This window comes from Orbicella faveolata, unplaced genomic scaffold (genome assembly GCF_042242905.1).
Source record: "Orbicella faveolata isolate gen_17 unplaced genomic scaffold, um_ofav_v1 contig_48, whole genome shotgun sequence".
Classification (NCBI taxonomy): domain Eukaryota; kingdom Metazoa; phylum Cnidaria; class Anthozoa; order Scleractinia; family Merulinidae; genus Orbicella; species Orbicella faveolata.
Window position 1 is genome coordinate 14,530,723 of NW_028301578.1, and position 18,357 is coordinate 14,549,079.

The following is an 18,357-nucleotide window of genomic DNA, read 5'->3' on the forward strand; positions in this document are numbered from 1 at the left end:
ATGCCCTTTACCGCTTCATACTACGGAAACCGGGATAAGCTCCGGCCTGATGAGCCACTTGGCTGGTATACAGACTTCACCTTATTATTAGTAAAACCGAGAAACAGCTATGTCTAATCAATTGAGTTTTCATGCCGTCTGCCTTTGAGACTTCATGTCTAATGTGGACTGGACGATATATAAATTACAATTTTTTCATGTAGATACAGTACAAGTGAAATAATATGAAATTAATTAAAATGTTTTATGCATACCAATCTCGGCTATTTTCACACTGAATTTCTTACATCCTTTGATGTGGAATAGTTATAAAGCATTTATCACAACCAAAAACAGCGCAACAACGACAAAAAAAGGGAAAAAAGAAATGAAAAGAAAGAAATAAACTAAGAGAAAACAAACAAATAAATAAAGAAAAAAAGTTGGTTGAGTAAAAGATCCCAGATCTTCATATTGACTGAGCGATGAATCGTTGCCGAAACTACTCTAAACTTCCCAGCTACCGAACAAAATGTATAAATATTCATGATATTATTGGAAATAAACTGCTGAACAAAACAAATTAACGTGTTGTGTTGCATGAATCACTGTTTTCATAGGTCCTTAATATTTCTGTTAGTCGTAGCTCGTAGCTCATGTTCTCCTGTAGCAACCAAATAACATGACTCTATTTTGTATAAATTCCCACAAAAAAACAATGCTTTAGAGCGCTCCTGCTCACAGATACATGGCATATGAACGTAACTCCTTGACCTGAAAAGGTGTATCATTTTACTTTCTCAATTGAGGTCATTTGCAATAACTTGGAAGTCATGGCTATGCTAACGTGGATCAAAGTTAGTAACTATGAGTGGATACAACGAATATCAGATATAACCCGCGCAAGAGCTTTTCAGTCTCGATCCAATGAAAACACAAAATACAGTCACGCCCAACCGGTCCCTGGGAGGTCATGGGTTCGAATCCTTTCGGGGACTCAGATTTATTCTTTATCCCATGCTTGTAGGCTCGATTTCCAGCCGTTTTGGGAGTGCGATTTTGCTCACAAAACGGCTGGAAATCGAGCCTAATGCTCGTGGGACTCAGATGTTTTCTTTGTCCCATGCTCGTGGTAACATTTCATCTTTAAGAAGAAATCCAGTGTACAGTATGCCCAATAGCAAAATTTTCAGGCCAAAAAAAAAAAAAGAAAAGTCGAATGTCTCGGTGGTTGACCGTGAGGGGATTGAAGACGAATTGAAGCTTGGAAACCTGGCCAGAGCTTGGTAACCACGCAGCTGTCTGTTTTCTGTTTCCAACACCGCGGAAGTCGAAGAATTTGCTTGAAATTTCCGTCTTCTCCCTTACAAAATATTAAGTTGGATATGCAGATTACCGTAAAAATATTGAATGGCCAAGAAGTAAGACTGGAGGTATGTGGAAAATCCGAGAATGTTTTTGATATGCGGAAGAAGGACTTCGGCCAGTTCTGGCCAGTTCGAAGATCTCTAGAAAACCTCATGAAATGGGACAAGTTTGTTACATTATTAGTGGAGTCTACGATTTCAACACACATGCCCACCTTTGTAGTGATCTTACAGATTTTTCGTGTAAGAACAACCTCGACACTAACATTGCTTTAGTACTGTACTCATTTCTTGCGTCTAAAATTATGTAGGTCTCTGAAAATGAGCAGATCTCACTGGTAAAACAGCTTGCGTCTGAAAAACTTGATGTGCCTGTGGAACAGCAAAGATTAGTATTTAAAGGGAAAACTTTAGCAGGTGCAGTGTATGTAATTTTGTGTTTTAATAGTACCAGCTGATGTACAGATACTGTATGTATCTTGGTGGTTGTGTGAGAGATTCAAATGACAAAGGCTGGCCACGTTGGATGACAGAAACAATATACAGAACAAGTTAGAAATCTTTTTCGTCATTTAATATGGCAGTAATGTCATCTCATGACCCATCACGTGTACCAAGAATAGTTCATGACTTTTATTTCAATATTAGTAAGAAAATGAAGGTTGACTTCAGTATCTTGGTCTTCTTGTTGTACCTCTATTAGATGTAATGAATTGCCTCATATGCTGGGTTTATGCTTGAAAGTCCATTCTATGCCTGTTCCTTATGACCAGAAGAGCCAAATGCCTTGTTTACAATAGAAATGTTCACACAGTCATTGGCTAATTTTCATTGTCATAAAGCGGACAGACACATGAATTTATAATTTATGCCACAAGCGAGAGCATACAATCTGACAATTTGTTATTGTAAAAAACAAATTGATGTCTGTTTTTCATACGTCTGTCCTGTTATTGACAATGAATTTCATCATAACATTGTCAAAGTAGTCTGCGGATCCACTTGGCTATCGCCTCTTGGATCCACAGCCACTTTGACAATGTTATGACAAAATTCATGATCAATAATAGGACAGACACATAAAAAAACTGACCTCAATTTATTAAATTGGTGCAGGTGGCTGTTACAAGTACTGTTACTACCCCTATATAGGATGCTAGTCAATAACTAGACATCCTCTACCACCACCACCCCTCCCCCCTCCCCAGCAGTTTATCTGGTTAACCAATCAAGCCCCTGGTGGCCTACTTTTACATTGTTCACTCCTGTTTCGAAACGCTGCCTTGCAAGCCCTCCTCCACCGCCCACCCTCCTGTTCCCTCACTGCCCTCACAAATTCTATGCAAAGGTTGGCCTGCCAAGCCACCTCCAAGGCCATCGAAGAAGACCTGAGAAATATAAATATAACCTGTACTATAGCAGTGTAAAAACTGTTCTACTCACTTGATGCTGCAGTCAGATGGCAGCAGAAGTGTATCCCATTTTACCTCAATCTACTAAGTCCACTGTATTTTTATTTCCAATGCCAGATTCTTCCACCTTACAAGAGCATCAGATTACTGAAGGGAGCAAACTTCACCTATCCGTACGAAAATCAGGCCATGGTGCCAGTAGTGGAAATCCTGAAGACTTTTTTGGACTGCTCAAGGAAGTAATCAGAGGTCACTTCAGTGAGCAAGATACTGAGCGAGTGATGCAGAAATTTAGAGAGGTTTGTCATCATTTTGTTATTTATTTTTAGTGAGAAGTGCATAGGACGGAGGACTATTGGGGTTAGAATGTTGGGAAAGGAACTTCAAGAAAGCGAAATGGTAATTCCTGATCAAAAGTGTGGCCTTCAGATGTATTTTTGTCAGCTGGATACAATATGATACTAAAAGACCATAACAGAAATCTGTTAAACTTTTCATTGTTACTGTAACTCAGTCAACTTGTGTAGGGGTAGCTGAGGGTGCATATGAACTCCCTTGCAGGGTAGGTGAGGCAAGAAGCCTTTGGAGAAGACTGAGAAATTGCCTCTTTCCCACTCCCCAGAGATTTCTTTGGTACCAATTATTGTGTTTTGGTCCTTTACATATTTTAGGGGGTAGGGGAAAGTTTTGTTTTTGATCATAGCTTTGAAAATAAACATGGTGTAGTGTGTCGTGGTTTTCTTCTAGATGACAAAATGACTTAATTTTTCTACGTTTATCAACAAAACGTGTAAATTTTGTCTTTCTTTGTGGACTTTTGACAACAGTATTACAAAAAATTACATGTGAACTTTTTATCTTTGGCGCTTGTAACTAGGACAAATGCCCTAGAAACAAGACATTTCTATTTGAGGGTCAATCGGTCATCATATATTCGTTTAAAATGTTATTACATGTAGATAATTATAATTAGTTAATTAATCAACTAATTTTTGATTTTTTTTTTTTGTTCGGGCTACTGAGTTTGACTTTTGGGCACCCTAACCTATAAGGTTGGGTGCCTGAAGGGCTCCCTAGAATTTTTCTCAGAGCACAGCCTTCTGACTTTTACATTCTCAACAGATGAACAACAACATGCATTTGGATAGCACAAATATACTTCATAGGACACTTATAAATTTAATATGAAAGTCACTATTTTTCACGAACACGATCTTTATGGCGTTCACTTAAATGTACACGTATTTATGATTAAGTGAAGCTTGCTGACTTTGCACTTTCCATTCGGAACCCCTCGTTATTGTCACATAAGTTTGAGCAAAGCACTGTACGTGTGAGTCAAAAGCTGGTCACATTTAGATGAAATTACATACACTCAGACAAGTAAAAGATTTCAGCTGGTTGTCTGACAGAAAAGACAGATTGCATTATCTGCCAAAGCCGGTAAAATACTCAGAACTTTGTGATCTGCAGCATAACATAAACCTACACAATCTGCACAGACAGATTGGAATTAGAATACAGGGTTGTTGTATGGGTGTAATGCCTGCTAACTCCTTTGTGCGACTTCAATGCAACTACCAATCCCGCAGTGACAATCATTCATCTCAGTGTTTACTGACAATCATTCAACACGATGCATGAAAGATTGACACAAAACTCTGTGAAAAAAGTGATTTTTACTGTTTTTGCTCACAAATGAGTACAGGAGGAGCTGACAAGATCCTAGATGTTCTGTTAAATAGCTAGTGTTGAAAACTTTGGCTAGTATTTAGTTGTTATTGTTTCAATTCTTCAGGACTTTAAGACATGGGTATGGTCTCTCAGTCTCGATGACATTGAACGCATGGCAGCGCTTCATTTGAACGAGTCAACAGAGTCTGCTTCTTGTTAATATTGTGTACCAAGGCTTGCTTGAAAACATTTGGTGAGCGGTTAAAAGTCCATCTGAAACCAGGAGTCAAATGGAAGCAAAAGGGCAGACATGGTATTGGCCTAATTACATGACACGTACATGTAACTTCAGATAGGTGGCTGGAAGTTCCAAGTCTTCAGTTGGCTTGTTTAGACCCTGTGGAAGGGAGATCCTACAGGAAGGGAGATCCTGTATCTCTTCCAACGAGGATTTTTATATCTAATTTTATTGCTAATAAAGTAAATGGAAAGTTATAGGGTGTCTGGAAAACCCGAATAGCGAATAGCGAATAGTCCCGTAGTATGAATAGTGCAAATAGTGGCGAACGTCTCAAATAGTGACGAATAGTGGTTAATAGCTGCAAATAGTGGCAAATCGTAGCAAATAGGGTACCCAGTATCTCGCAGTCAACCCCGCAGAAATGTAGGCCGGGATTTTCCCACTAAAAAGCACAGACGCTTATTGGGGCAAAAGGTGTTTCTAAACATAATTTCTTCTGTTTTAACGCTGCTAAAGTGTAAATACATCTTTATTAGGTTATCCTTGTGTTTTCTGTTTTCTCCCTAGCCTGAGTCCGGAGAAGAAATAATAAAAAATTCACTGAAATTCTGTTGCTTATTTGGGTAATTAATTAACACAGGATATTAGATCTAAAGTGGTGACTATTGACGACTATTCGTCACTATTAGCCACTTTTCATGACTGTTCACCACTATTTGCACTATTCAAGACTATTGGCACTATTCGGGACTGTTCACTATTAGCTATTTGTGACTATTCGCTATTTGCTATTCAGGTTTTCTACCCAAAGTAATAATTAAATTACATTTCCACACTGTGCTATTATGTGCAATGTGGTTGCATCATACACTTTTTTTGTTTTGTCTTGTAAAGGCTTCCAAACAAACAGTGCAGTTATGATCAAAATATGCTTTGATACTGAAGCTCCTTGAGATATCGTCTAGCATACACTGCTGTTTTAATATTGGTATGATTTATATTAGTAGTTTCAACTTGGCGTATCTTTCAAAGATGAATGGCCATTGATACAAATGTGTAATCCCAAATTTTTTATTGCATCAGAAGAAAATCATTGCAATAGAGAAACAGTATTGTTTTTTTGCTTTATTTTGGTGGAGCAAAATAAAGTAAGCAAGAAAATTTTTCTTGCTTACTTTTTAGTTTATACTTGACAGTAATATTTAATATTTATCAATCTATTATTAGCTCTGTGGAGAAACAACCTTTTATTTCAAAATTATTTAGTCCGAATTGTCAGCTGTTGTCTCATACTTAACTCCCAAAGGGCCCAGGCAAGAAAGATGTCTGAACAGTTCCAGTTTTATGATGTCATCATGTAATATCATGCACTTATCAGAAGTCCTGGCCTTCATCCCTTGGGGGGTAACGTGTGAGTAGATGGCTGACGCTTTTGTGTGTGTGTGTGTTAAAAAATAACCACCCAAAGGCAAGTTTTTTGGTATGTAGTTACCTTGTTGGTCAATTTGTCCCTAGTTGACTGTGGTTTTTAAAGTTTCCTTTGCCTTTGTAGGCAATGCCATGCATCACGAGATCCAAATTCTCCCAAAGGATAATGTAAATGTACAAAATGGAGAATTCTGCTGTTGACGTTTTGACTTAAAAGCTCTGAATAAACAGCCACTCTCCTTTGTAATGCAGTAACAGTCTGGTCACTGGAATTTTGTTAGCAACCTGTCCTCACCCTTACCCATCCTAGTCTCAGCATCTATAAGTCTTCAAAAGATGTGTCAAGACCTGTTGTTGAGTAGTGCACAGTCTAAAACTTTCCAGCTATTTCTCTAAATCACACTGTGCCAGTGGCCCCTGGGGTCTTCTTGGGATGGAGGGTGGTCTGAGTATTCCACATCCCATAATATCCTGTATCCCATTAATTTCAGTTGCGAAAATTCACCATTTCCTACTTGATATCCCGTTTTATGTGATCAAAATTTTCCTTATCCCATTAATTATTTCTCCCAAATGTCTTGTGTACTGTTGATTTTTTTACCTAAGTATCCTGAAAACCTCTAGGGGTCTAATACACCACACAATGTCCTATGTCCTCAGAGCTTTTCAAAATAGAAACTTTGCTTTCAACAAATTCAAAAGTAAATGACAAAATACCTAATAGATTTAAAATCAATAGATATAATTTAGAATTTTGGTATCTCGATAAATCAGGGTCAAAATAATGATAAAATAAAGTGGTAAAAAACAAACAATGTCGAACTTACAAAATTTTAAAATCTACTGTAACCTTGGTAAACAGGAAGTATTTACTTTTGCGTCAAGGTCAGGTAATATTAAAATTTAGTTTTGAAAATAATCTTATTCATAATAAAGATATCCTCACGTTTATATAATAACGTTGACTATTCCCCATTTTTCAGGAAGTAATACATTTTCGATATTTTACAGAATGTATATTAGTTTAAAAAACGGTTTCGTAGCCTAGGGGGTCAATTCAAAAGATCACACCCATCATTGAATACCGTGAATAATATGTTTTGGACTTTCTGACAGGTGAATAAGTTCAGCTGTACAAATTTTGTTTCAGTTTTTAAACGGAAATTTATAAAAAGGCTATAAATATAAATAAAATGTTCGAAGGTATACTTTTTGCAGTGGTTTAAGAATTAAAACACGAAAATAAGAAGCAAAATTTTCTAGCAGTTGTCTTTCAAGCTCAAGTTATATTTTCAGATGTTACTTCGAACCGTCATGCATAATTTATTGGCGGTAAAATAAAGAAACAAGTTGGGAAGTAGTGGGAGAAGAAACAACATTTTCAAGCGTATTTCCTATGGCTTCAGGACATTTCGCCATTTCTTTAGGAACAGACGAATTTTCAGACATTTCTTCATATTTTTCCAGCCGAAAAATAGGAAATTTTAGCAAGAAATTCGAACAGACGCAAACAAAGAGAAAGTAATTTATGCAAAGTAAGCCAGCGTTATATTTCGAGATGCGTTTCTATTGGATAAAAGTAACAATGGTTTGTGTCTTCCCAACTGTGATTGGTTCCTTGTGACAGCTGGACGCATTGATTGACGTGTGATCACTGCGTGTGGAAGTTGTGCTCTTGGAGCTCGTTTGTGAGTGGTGAAGAAGGCGGACGACCAGCCACTCGTGTGCCTTCTGTAACTCGCGTTTTCGTTGGCTGCTCTAACTCAAACGAAACACCGGCTAGCCAACAAAAAATCGAGAAAGGTTTGTTTTACCTTCACGCCCTCCACCAATTATATTTCTTGCTATTGAGATTCCACGTTTTCGACTTGAAGTTTTCGAAGCGTTTCGAAGATTTATCGCTCGAGTCTTGCGGTCGCGATTTGTCGCTCAAATTTGTCTCGAAAGTTGTTTACATCATGTTTTCCGGGCGGTTTTTGAAGTCAAAAGCCCCCTTGGGCACTATTTTGTTTTGAAAGCACAGGTTTGAACCCACTTAGCGCAGAATTCACGTCTAAATTCTGCTTTCTTGTTTTGAATATGGCTTTAGCTGGCAGATGGAAGGTGTCGAGGAGGCCAGGAATGAAAACACAGATGGACTGAGCTCCCAGCCTCCAGACAGCGGTCAGCCCAGCTATCCACAGGCAGGACTAGCGCCTTACACCCAGGGAAGTACAGTTCCAAATGGCCATGGCACTGAGCAAGTTGGCATCCGGGGTGTGCAACAAGTTATCGAAAACCGACCGGAGGTACAAAACGAAACACACGTTGGACTTGCGGACGATCGTGGCCACCTCTCCATTTCTAACGTTCCTGGAGGGGTTCAGGTCGCTGTTGTTCCTTCTACAGATGATGTTGGAAGTTTAGCCAGCGCTGCTACGGCGGTAGAGCGGGCAGACGATGGAACACACAGTCATACTGTGGTCACCGCCATGCCCGCAGATTACGGTTTACCGGGGCCTCTTCCTCCTCAGTATGTCATTCAACATGACGACCACGAGGGTAGGAGAAGTATTTGGTTATTTGCTTTCCCATTTTACTAAGTAATTATTTTTATATGTTAGTTAATGTAATTAAGAGCCTTGAAAACTTGTAGATTTCTTAACGCTGTCGTGTGGATTACGCACAATGCCAATTTCTTCCACCGCATGCCTTTATTCGTGAAGGCGTGTTTAAAAATAACGTTAAAAGTAAAGAAGTAAGTTAAATTTCTGTTTCATTTTGGAATCCCTTATTGATCTCCCAAGCTACATCGAGAAATAGAGGCCGATACATGAATTTTAGCTTATCTTTATAACTTCCTTGCTTTTAATAATCGAGTTTCGATCTTCCAGCCCTCCCGTTAAATCTGAAAGCACATTTTTGTCATTGTTAAGTACTAGATAAACTGGTTGTTTCTATGTCCGTTGATTTGCCGCCACACTATTCTGGGCAGAGGATGCAATATTTCAGGAAGTTGATTGAGATGCCAGGTTGAACACTATTAAATTCATTTCTTCACAAGGTCAAGCATTGAGGTCACAATTCACGGGGGAAGCAATTAGCTTACAGGCTTAATTATTCATGCGAGTACATTTGTACAGTTCTGTTAGAAGTGTGCATGCATGTTTTTCTCCACAACAAATGTGGGATTCTCCTGTTCCTTATATAATGTGTCAAAATTTAATTAATGCTTTCAAAGTTACCTAGCATTAATAAAATTAGCTGGTACCATTTATATGCCCCGTGTATGACATTTGCAGACTGCAAGAAGACTTCCTATAGGGTCTTTTATCTGATGAAACTAAAACCTCAGAAGGAAATATAATTTCAAATTTTGGAATATGACTATGTCATATGAAAACCAAGAATAACGTAAAATCCCAGGTTAAAGCCCTGGGCTTGTATAAAATCATAAGGGGTTTTGGGTGGGCTTATAAATGGGGGGGGGGGGGAGTTATATTCGGGGGGGGCGGCGGCATGTAAGCAGAGTAAGAAAAATGTTTCAGAATGACGACATGAAACATATCTGAGAAACGAATTAAAGCTATCATACCATTACATTATTAGCCTATAACTTACGATGAAGAATTTTGATGTTTGTAAAGAAAACACAAAAGGAACACGTCTTGTACGTTAGATGGGCTTATATCCGGGGAGGTGGTGGTTCTACAGTATCTGGAATAACATCTTTGTGAGCAAATAGAAGGGCTTATAACCAGGGAGGCTTTAATGTGGGATCTCGTGGTATTCTTGCTAGGTCTTTCACCTGTATGCTTAAGGATTAAATGTAAGTGGCCCTAACTACATGTACACGTAGTTAGAGAATCCAGTCTATGAGGTGGGTGCCAACCTTTTGAAATCAAAATTCCATGGAATGATTACACCTGCACATTCTTTGATACATGTATACAGCTAAGCTATGTGTACATGTAGCACAAAAGTCATGTCTTTTTGTGTTCATGTACGAACATTTTTTTTGTAAAACAAATCACTAAGTATGTAATTTGGTCAAAGCAAACCATGAAAGATACCACAAAAATGTACTGCATAAAATTTCCTGCTAACAGCTGTAGACATTCACATTAAACCTGCTGAAATTGTGATAAGAATTTCCTCACACAGAGGTGGTTGAAAACAACTCGGACAAGATTTTAATAGTTCACATGTACAGTGTATTGAATATTAATAAAAGATTGTATGTGTATGTATTCACAGATGTCAGCTGTGTAAGTTTTAAAAAAATGCTGACAATGTTTACTTTACCAAAATATTTATCATATTTTGTGATATTTTCAAGAATTAAAGTATCATATGGCAACATTATCCTCATGGATTTCATTTTTTTTTTTTTTTTTTTTTTCTGGCAGCTGATTTTATAAAATAATATAGGTAGTTCAAATTTAAACACTTTGTATTGCATTTAACCTGGCTTATTATTATTATTTTTTCTTTCTTTCTTTAACTGCAAGTAAAGCTATTTTTATATTTTTGAGTGTTTTTTGTATTATTAATAATTAATTGCCTTTTCTGTGGTGCACTATTATGCTCTTATGAAAATTTAATTTCTTTCTTTTGTGTCAGTAGTAGTTTTTTCCTTGTATGATTTTTTTTTTCTCCCAGAATAAATTAAACAAATATTTGTGATCTTTGTTAGTGTACTCGCTGTTTTAGTAATAATTATTATTTGTACATCTACCGTAGAAGAGGAAAATTCTCAGACTAGTTAAACCTGGATACTCCTCTAGTTTGGCAAGCCTGTTAATTTGAACAAGAATTTTCAAATGAGCTCAATACGTTTTAGAAGTTTATGTAAGGGCTTTGTGTGCCAAATTATCACTTTTATGTCCTGCAGTGGCGTGAATAATATATCACATACGAAAGATAATAAATCAGGGCAGAAATTAGTGCATTTCATCGGGGACTGTCCAATCAAAAGCCTTCTTGATAAGTACTAATTTGTTTTCATCAGGTAAATCTTCTTGATACAACTTGTCGTGTCCCTAATTGAGTAATTAGGATCGCTTTATTAAATTTTCAAAACAAAAAGGAAAGTAAACATATTTGAAAATCAGCAATGAACATGAACATGGGATATGGCGCCGGCTATCCACTGATGCCGTTTGATCCAAACTTCCCCCCGGCATTCAACCCATTTCCATTTCCGAAAGGTTGGTGTTGCTTTTCTTTCTGCTGGGTTGTTGGTTTGATACAATTTAGGATTTTTGTGTTGCAAGGTGAATCAAGACCTTCTTGATTGGCTGTTCTGTTTGATGAATTTGTCAAGGTACACCAATAATTCAAGAAACCTTTTCCACACTTCCAATCATCTTCTAATGGAGTTTATGTTCTAAAGGGTTATTCTCTGAAATAAGAAAATTTCCTGTCTGTCCAATGGTGGTGGCAAATCTCCAGCACTTCCCAATCATTTTCAAGAGTACTTTTTGTGGCCTTCATTGTGTGTGCAATCTTGTCAGGAAACTCGTCTCTGATTTGAAGAACAGTTCATCTCTGGTTTTTGAGATTAAAATTCTGTTTTTAGTTGGTTTTATTGGTTTTGCTCTGAGAAATCAAGACATGTCAAGAGTGGTTACATGATTATTTTGTGTAAAGGTTATTTAGGATCAGATTTACTTCCCTACTGTACATGTACATGTAGATGTAGACTGAAATGAAAATGAATTGGGTTGATCTTGTTAAAAATTTAGAGAATGAACTGAAAGATATTACTTTGAGGCAAAGCTTGTGTTATACTTCAAATAAGTTTTGTAGCAATTGCTTCTGTTGATGTCTACATACTGTAAATGACGATAAAAATACCCTGTAATTTGTGAGTCATAAACTAAAAGTGCTTCAAAGTGTTCAGAAGTACAACTTCACTACAATAGGATTGCCATTGCTGCCTTTTTCCTTCTAAAAATAGTAGAGCAACTTACTATCCACTCAGTGAAAACCTGAGCCAAATGCTATTGGTTATTCAGACTGGTTACAGCTGCAAAACAAACTCAAGGTTCTCATGTTTGGGGACTTTCCTCAGATATTGGTAATAATATCTGAGGAAATAATTTTCTATATTATTTTTATTTTTATTAGTTTTTTAATAGTTATACTTTTGTAATTTTTAACAGGAAGCGAAGATGCTGGAGTACATGGTGATGTGGATGGTGATGAAAAAGAGCGAGATGATATTCTCAGAGAACAGGTAAAGCCATTGAGCGAGGGTGCTTCTCGTATCTTAGTTTTTCTTCCGTCTCTCAAGCAAACATGTTCATTGTATTATTATGATCGTTTCAAGCTGAAATTCCAGCAACTGTCAACCAGTTTCTATCTTAATTTGCATTGCCTTATTTCTGTAATTTTTCTCATTAGGATCGATTCTTGCCAATTGCAAATGTGGCTAGAATAATGAAGAAATCAATTCCAAAGACAGGCAAGGTATGCAACCATTGTCAGCAAACTAAGTCTTTCAGAAGCTCTTGACAGGCTGGTAATTTTAATCATCTTGTTTTGAATTGATCCTTTCATTGTAGATTGCAAAAGATGCCAAAGAATGTGTCCAGGAGTGTGTGTCAGAATTCATCAGCTTCATTACTAGCGAGTATCCTTTGATAGCAACACTACATAATTCTGTATTGCGATTTGTTCAATGTAGTACAGTTGGACCCTACTATTTCAAACTTGATATTTTGATTTCGCTGTTACTTGGTAGTCAAAATTATTTCCCAAATGGAATTGCCTTTCAGAATTGACTTCTTCGAACTCCCACTATTTCGAACTATTTTTGATTTCCCCTAAGAGTTCGAAATAGCAGGGTTCAATTGAACTAGAAGTAAAATGTAATTTTAACATGGGGAAAGATCTCTTGACCAGTCAAAAACGTAAACACTTGATTACAGTACGTTAATATCTACTGGTAACAGTGAGGGGATGACTCTCTGCAAGTCGCAATACATAGGCTTTAGTTCATATATGTAAGTGCTGTGTTCAAGCAAAATGTTAAATGTTAACTGGTTTCCTCATTGTGGAAATATGTGCTGCAAGAAGAAGGTGACTTGATGAAGAACATAGGATACAGTGACTACTGTGACTGTCAGGCATTATAATAATAATAATAATAATAATAATAATAATAATAATAATAATAATAATAATAATAATAATAGTAATAACCAGTCCTCGAACTGTTGGGGTGACACTGGACTATCAAGCTTCAGATCAGTAATGCTGAACCCAAAATATCTGCTGGTCAATGTTTTTTTTTCTTTTAATCTGTAGCACTCTTACAAAGTGATAATGAATTTTGAAAAGCCGTTAGAGTCCTTGACTTCATCTTCAGGGCAAGTGAAAGATGTCACCAAGAAAAACGTAAGACAATCAATGGGGAAGACATTCTTTTTGCCATGCAGACGTTAGGGTTTGACACCTATGTAGAACCTTTGAAACTCTACTTGCAAAAGTACAGAGAGGTAAGTGAGAGTGAGCTTTACTATGAAAAGAAGCTACCTGTACAATGAACTTTTTGTTTATAAGGAATTGGTCAACTTGTCAGTCAGTTTTTTGATGAACTCAAGTAAGGCTGATAGTTGTTTTACAAACTTGACATTGTAACAAGATTCAATTTGGAAATACAGTTGATTATAGAAATCAGCAAAAATACAGAACAGCATTTCAGTATCAACTTGGCACCATAATCTAGTGAAAAATGCAACGGAAAGAATAATTTATGCTGAATTGACACCAACCAGTTATTTTTATTGTTAGTCTCAATTAATTTATTTTATTTCACACATTTACTTTTAGGATAAATAACCTTTTCCATTGCATTCTTCACTTGGTGACATTAACAAGTTGTTCCATATTTTCGCTGGCATTGTAAATGATTTAAATCAGCACTAGACGCAACTTTGACCAGGACAAATTAAACACAAACTTTGAAATGCTGTTTGTAAAATTCAGTAAAAATGAACTTCTGTGAGAGGGAATTGCAATTATCAATAGAATTCATTAGCTTTAGTTTTGACCTGTTAGTGTATAAAAGGCAAAGAAGATAATTTTATTTTAATTAGTGTAATTGCTATCGCATACATGGATGTGGTACTTTGTAAATCATATCAAATGGTTGAAAGTCATTGTGTATAATGTGAGTAGGCTTGACTGAGTAGCAGTATAGTCATAACAAATTGCTATTCTTGTTCACAGTCAATCAAAGGAGAAAAATCAGCTCTTGTGTCGGAAGGAAGAGAAGGCGAGATGGAAGAAGATGAACATACTGTCCATCAGTTCCAAGTTGCAGCTGGTAAATGGCTCTTATTATGTTAAAGTACAGTGGAATCCTGATTTCTCGAAATCTCATATTTTCGAACCTCCTGATAACTCGAACCAAAAGTTGTTCCCTCTCCTCAGTCCAACACTGTAATTTTACCCTGATTTCTCAAACTGTGCGATTATTCAAACCAATTTTCATTTCCCTTGGAGGTTCAAAAAATCAGGATTTCACTATACATGTATATGTAATTATGCATTTTAAACCAAGACTTACATGTACATGTTCCTACAGTTGTGATTATTTACAATATTTGCTCAGACATCTGTAGAGTGTAAACTGAAATCAAAATTCTATGGTCGTGACCCGTAACACCTTTTACAGCTGAGTATGTTTGATGGGTTGTTGATGTTACAGGTGAAATAATTATTACCTTTTGTTGATCATCCAGTTCACCCTAAGTAACAAGTTTGTTATGGGTGTGAAGATGAAGGCTACAGGTGAATCAAAATTTTATGATAGCCCTGTAACTACAGTCAGCTACTAAGAATTAATGGCCATTACTCCCCAGCAATAATGGGGAGCAGGGATGGTGCAGTGGTGAGAGCGCTCACCCTCCACCAGTGTGGCCCAGGTTTGATTCTGGCCCAGTGCCATACATGTATGTGGGTTGAGTTTGTTGTTGGTTCTTGCCTTGCTCAGAGGGTTTTTCTCTGGGTTCTCTGGTTTTCCTCCCTTCACAAAAACCAACATCTCCAAATTCCATTTTGACCAGGATATACATACAGGACTTGTATGAAAACCAGCTAAGGCTGATGTTGCCTCCGCTCTAAATATTGTAATTTATTTATTTAGTTTTAGTTACAACATTTTTGTGATTCTTTCCACAGCTGCCCACCTTCACCCTTCAATGATCGCTACAGATCAAACTCCAACAACTATATACAGCACTGCTCCATATCAAACGACGGTAAGCTCAACATATTTAACCCTGTGACAGACCGTCATGTTTAGTGTCAAGTCTGAGAACCTGGTGGTTTTGCATGTTGTTAATATTTTAGTTGATGATTTACCTTAATTCTTGGTACCAGTCACCTTGACAGTGTTTTGGTTTTGAAATGTAAGTAGAGGTTAAAGGTAAAGTCTGCATGCGAGCCAAGTGGCCCATCAGGCCGGAGCTTATCCCGGTTTCTGTAGCATGAAGCGACTAGGAGTATTTCTACTCCCCCCTGGATGGGATGCTAGTCCATCGCAGGGTTACCCCCAGCATTAAGTTTGCCGGTACCCATTTATACACCTGAGAGGGGCACTGTGAGAGTAAAGTGTGTTGCCCAAGAACACAACACAATGTCCCCGGCCAGGGCTTGAACCTGGACCGCTCAATCCAGAGACAAGCGCACTAACCATGAGGCCACCGCGCCTCTCACCTAAAAAATGTAAGTAGAACCAAGTACTTAATCACTTGATGTTGCTTGGTGCTCATCCAGTCATACTGGAGGGGAAGCAGATGTGGCAAATATTTGCTGAAGAATTCAAATTTTGGATTCGTATAATATTATGCAACTGAGGGTGAGATTGAGTTGTAACCTGTGCTCTCATAACAATCATGCTGGCATGGCACTGAGAATTTATCAGGTTTCTCAGAAGCAGATTGCTGCCATTAGCTGGAACTTCTTGTTCATCTGACTGTGCGTGTGTCTACACTGTGCACACTGTACTGTTATGTACTTGCCCAGGTCACAGCGAGTGGCTCCAGATGTTGAATTATCTGGACCATTAATGTATGTACTGTAGTTCAATTGTATGATGAATTTCTCCCAGCTAGTGTGCTAGCAAAATGCATGCACTAGTAAGAAGAATTTGTTGTTTGATAGAGCTGATGCTAAGTTCATGTTCTTTTTTCAACAGATGCAGCAACCTTTGCACTTCCAATAGAGTGAGCACCATTTAACAGATCATTTTACAAAATGGATATAATATGTATATGTACATAATTTATCTCTCAGAGCTGCTAGATCATGCCTCTCCTGCTGGGAGTCTGTTCTTTAGATTACACTTGTATACCTGTAGTATAGTTGCTGATTTTTGGCCGAGTAGAGACTGAATACAAGTGGAGTGAAGTATGACCTGTTTTCAGTTTATCCTCGACCAAAGATACAAGTCTGTTGTTTCAATAGACCATTTCCCAGTTGCCTTTTGACCCTGGGTCAAAACGAGTCTTCATGCAAAACCATTCATGTGAAAATGTGTTCCCCTTTACAGGTTCGTTTTCATACAAATCAAACTCATTTTCATTTGAAAGGTTTTGCACGAGGTCTTGTTTTGAAACAGAGGCACAAGGTAGCTTGGAAGTGACATATTTGAACATCCAGAAGATGTCCTAAGAGAATCTCAGAGATTTTACCAGAGCTGCGCTCTTTTGTAGAAGCCAAGTAGAACTGTGTTCATACTTGTGGTGGTGTGCAGAGCTTTTCAGATGTATAGTGTTCCAGTAGTGGGTTCACCAAAGGTGCTGTTGTATTGGGCAATCGTTAGTGTAACAGTCTGGCTTCATAAACGTACATGTAACTTGCGTAGGGGTACAATTATGGAAGATGGTGTTTTGTGGAAAATATTGTTGACTCGTGTTGCCTGAGAAAATTGCCTATTGTAAAGATTGGCACTCCCTGGGAGACATGTTGAAGGATATGAAGCGGAGAGAAGCCGCTTTGTGTGTTCGCCTGTACACACAAAGCCCCTTTGTGTGTATGTGTGTAGTTTATGGCTGTGCTGTACCTGGGACAGTTTGCAAGAACAGTACACACCTTCAAACATGGAAAATTAGGTCATTTTGTCCCTTCTTCATGACCCATGAATTCAAACCCGCCAAATTTTATGGGTTAAATTTTGCCCCCACAACAGAACTCTTTTACAAAACCAAGCATGTCACACGAGGAAAACTGTTGCTGTAGCATGTCCTCTCTATGTCCCCACAACATGTACCCAAGTGTATGCTGACCTTGTTGTACTGGGAAGCATTTTTTATTGCAGTAAGCATTGTACAAGCATTAATACATGTGTAGCTTATCTTGTAATTTCATCGCAATTGAGTTACACTGCATTAAAGATAGCCCAGTGTAACAGCTCCTGTATACATATTAATGTAAATAATTAGGTACTGTATTTAGAGAAATTCAATAGAGTAAACAGGAATGTATTTATCTTGGATGGTTATAATTTCCTTTTAACTGCTTCATAACTTTTGGCAGTGTGTGGACATAGGGGATAAACTACAGAAATAGTATACACAGGAAGATTTCAAGTCTATTTAGAAATAAAACTTGGAAAGTAAACTCTCGTTTGACTTCATTCTCTGTATTGTTTCAATTCAAATTCCTGGTGTTGGATTTCTGGTGAACAGTATCGTTCTTCATTCTTTGCTGCAATATGCCATTTCCGAGTTGCCCTCTGTGTCAGAAGTCTTCAAAACGGCTCTTCGTGCGAAACCGTTCATGTGAAAATGTGCTTCGACTGCCCGTTCATTTTCTAGTAAATCACACTTCATATTTTTCTTAAGAAACGATTTGCCCGAGGACTGGTTTTGGCACGGAGGCAAGAGGTCATGCTTCAAGACTGGAATTAAATCTCGGATAAGCCTAATTGGAAAAGGAAAATTTTTGTGAGACTACATGTACAAGAATGAACTGTACACTGCAACTTAAGACTGTGGCGTCGAGAAGACTGGTGCGCGAGAAGCCTGGTTTCAGAGTCCATTTTTAAGCGCTTTCGGAGGAAAACTAGGCTCGATTTCCAGCCGTTTTGGGAGTGCAGTTGTTTATCCTCCTCCCTGTGGGACAAGGAACGCGGGCTCACAAAACGGCTGGAAATCGAGCCTTGAGGAAAACTGGCTCCGATATATGTACCTTCATGAGGTGCTACAGTTAATGTAACGAGTTCTTTAGATCGTTCCTAAAATAGACCAATTTCGATATATTA

General features: G+C 37.7%; 2 protein-coding genes across 2 annotated transcripts; both read left to right on the forward strand.

Moving 5' to 3' along the window:
- Positions 1-1,257: 1,257 nt before the first annotated feature.
- LOC110044723 (ubiquitin-like protein 4A) lies at positions 1,258-6,352 on the forward strand. The gene is made up of 4 exons (XM_020750297.2): positions 1,258-1,412; positions 1,658-1,763; positions 2,876-3,057; positions 4,557-6,352. The coding sequence occupies exons 1-4, from the start codon at positions 1,365-1,367 to the stop codon at positions 4,650-4,652; spliced, it is 432 nt and encodes a 143-aa protein (XP_020605956.1). The 5' UTR covers positions 1,258-1,364; the 3' UTR covers positions 4,653-6,352.
- A 1,404-nt stretch (positions 6,353-7,756) lies between these two features.
- On the forward strand, positions 7,757-17,714 carry LOC110044804 (uncharacterized). Its single transcript, XM_020750389.2, has 9 exons — positions 7,757-7,904; positions 8,191-8,642; positions 12,248-12,321; positions 12,489-12,554; positions 12,650-12,717; positions 13,456-13,585; positions 14,319-14,415; positions 15,273-15,352; positions 16,291-17,714. Exons 2-9 carry the CDS (start codon positions 8,198-8,200, stop codon positions 16,315-16,317), a joined length of 987 nt encoding a protein of 328 aa, XP_020606048.2. The 5' UTR covers positions 7,757-7,904; positions 8,191-8,197; the 3' UTR covers positions 16,318-17,714.
- The last annotated feature ends 643 nt before the right edge of the window (positions 17,715-18,357 follow it).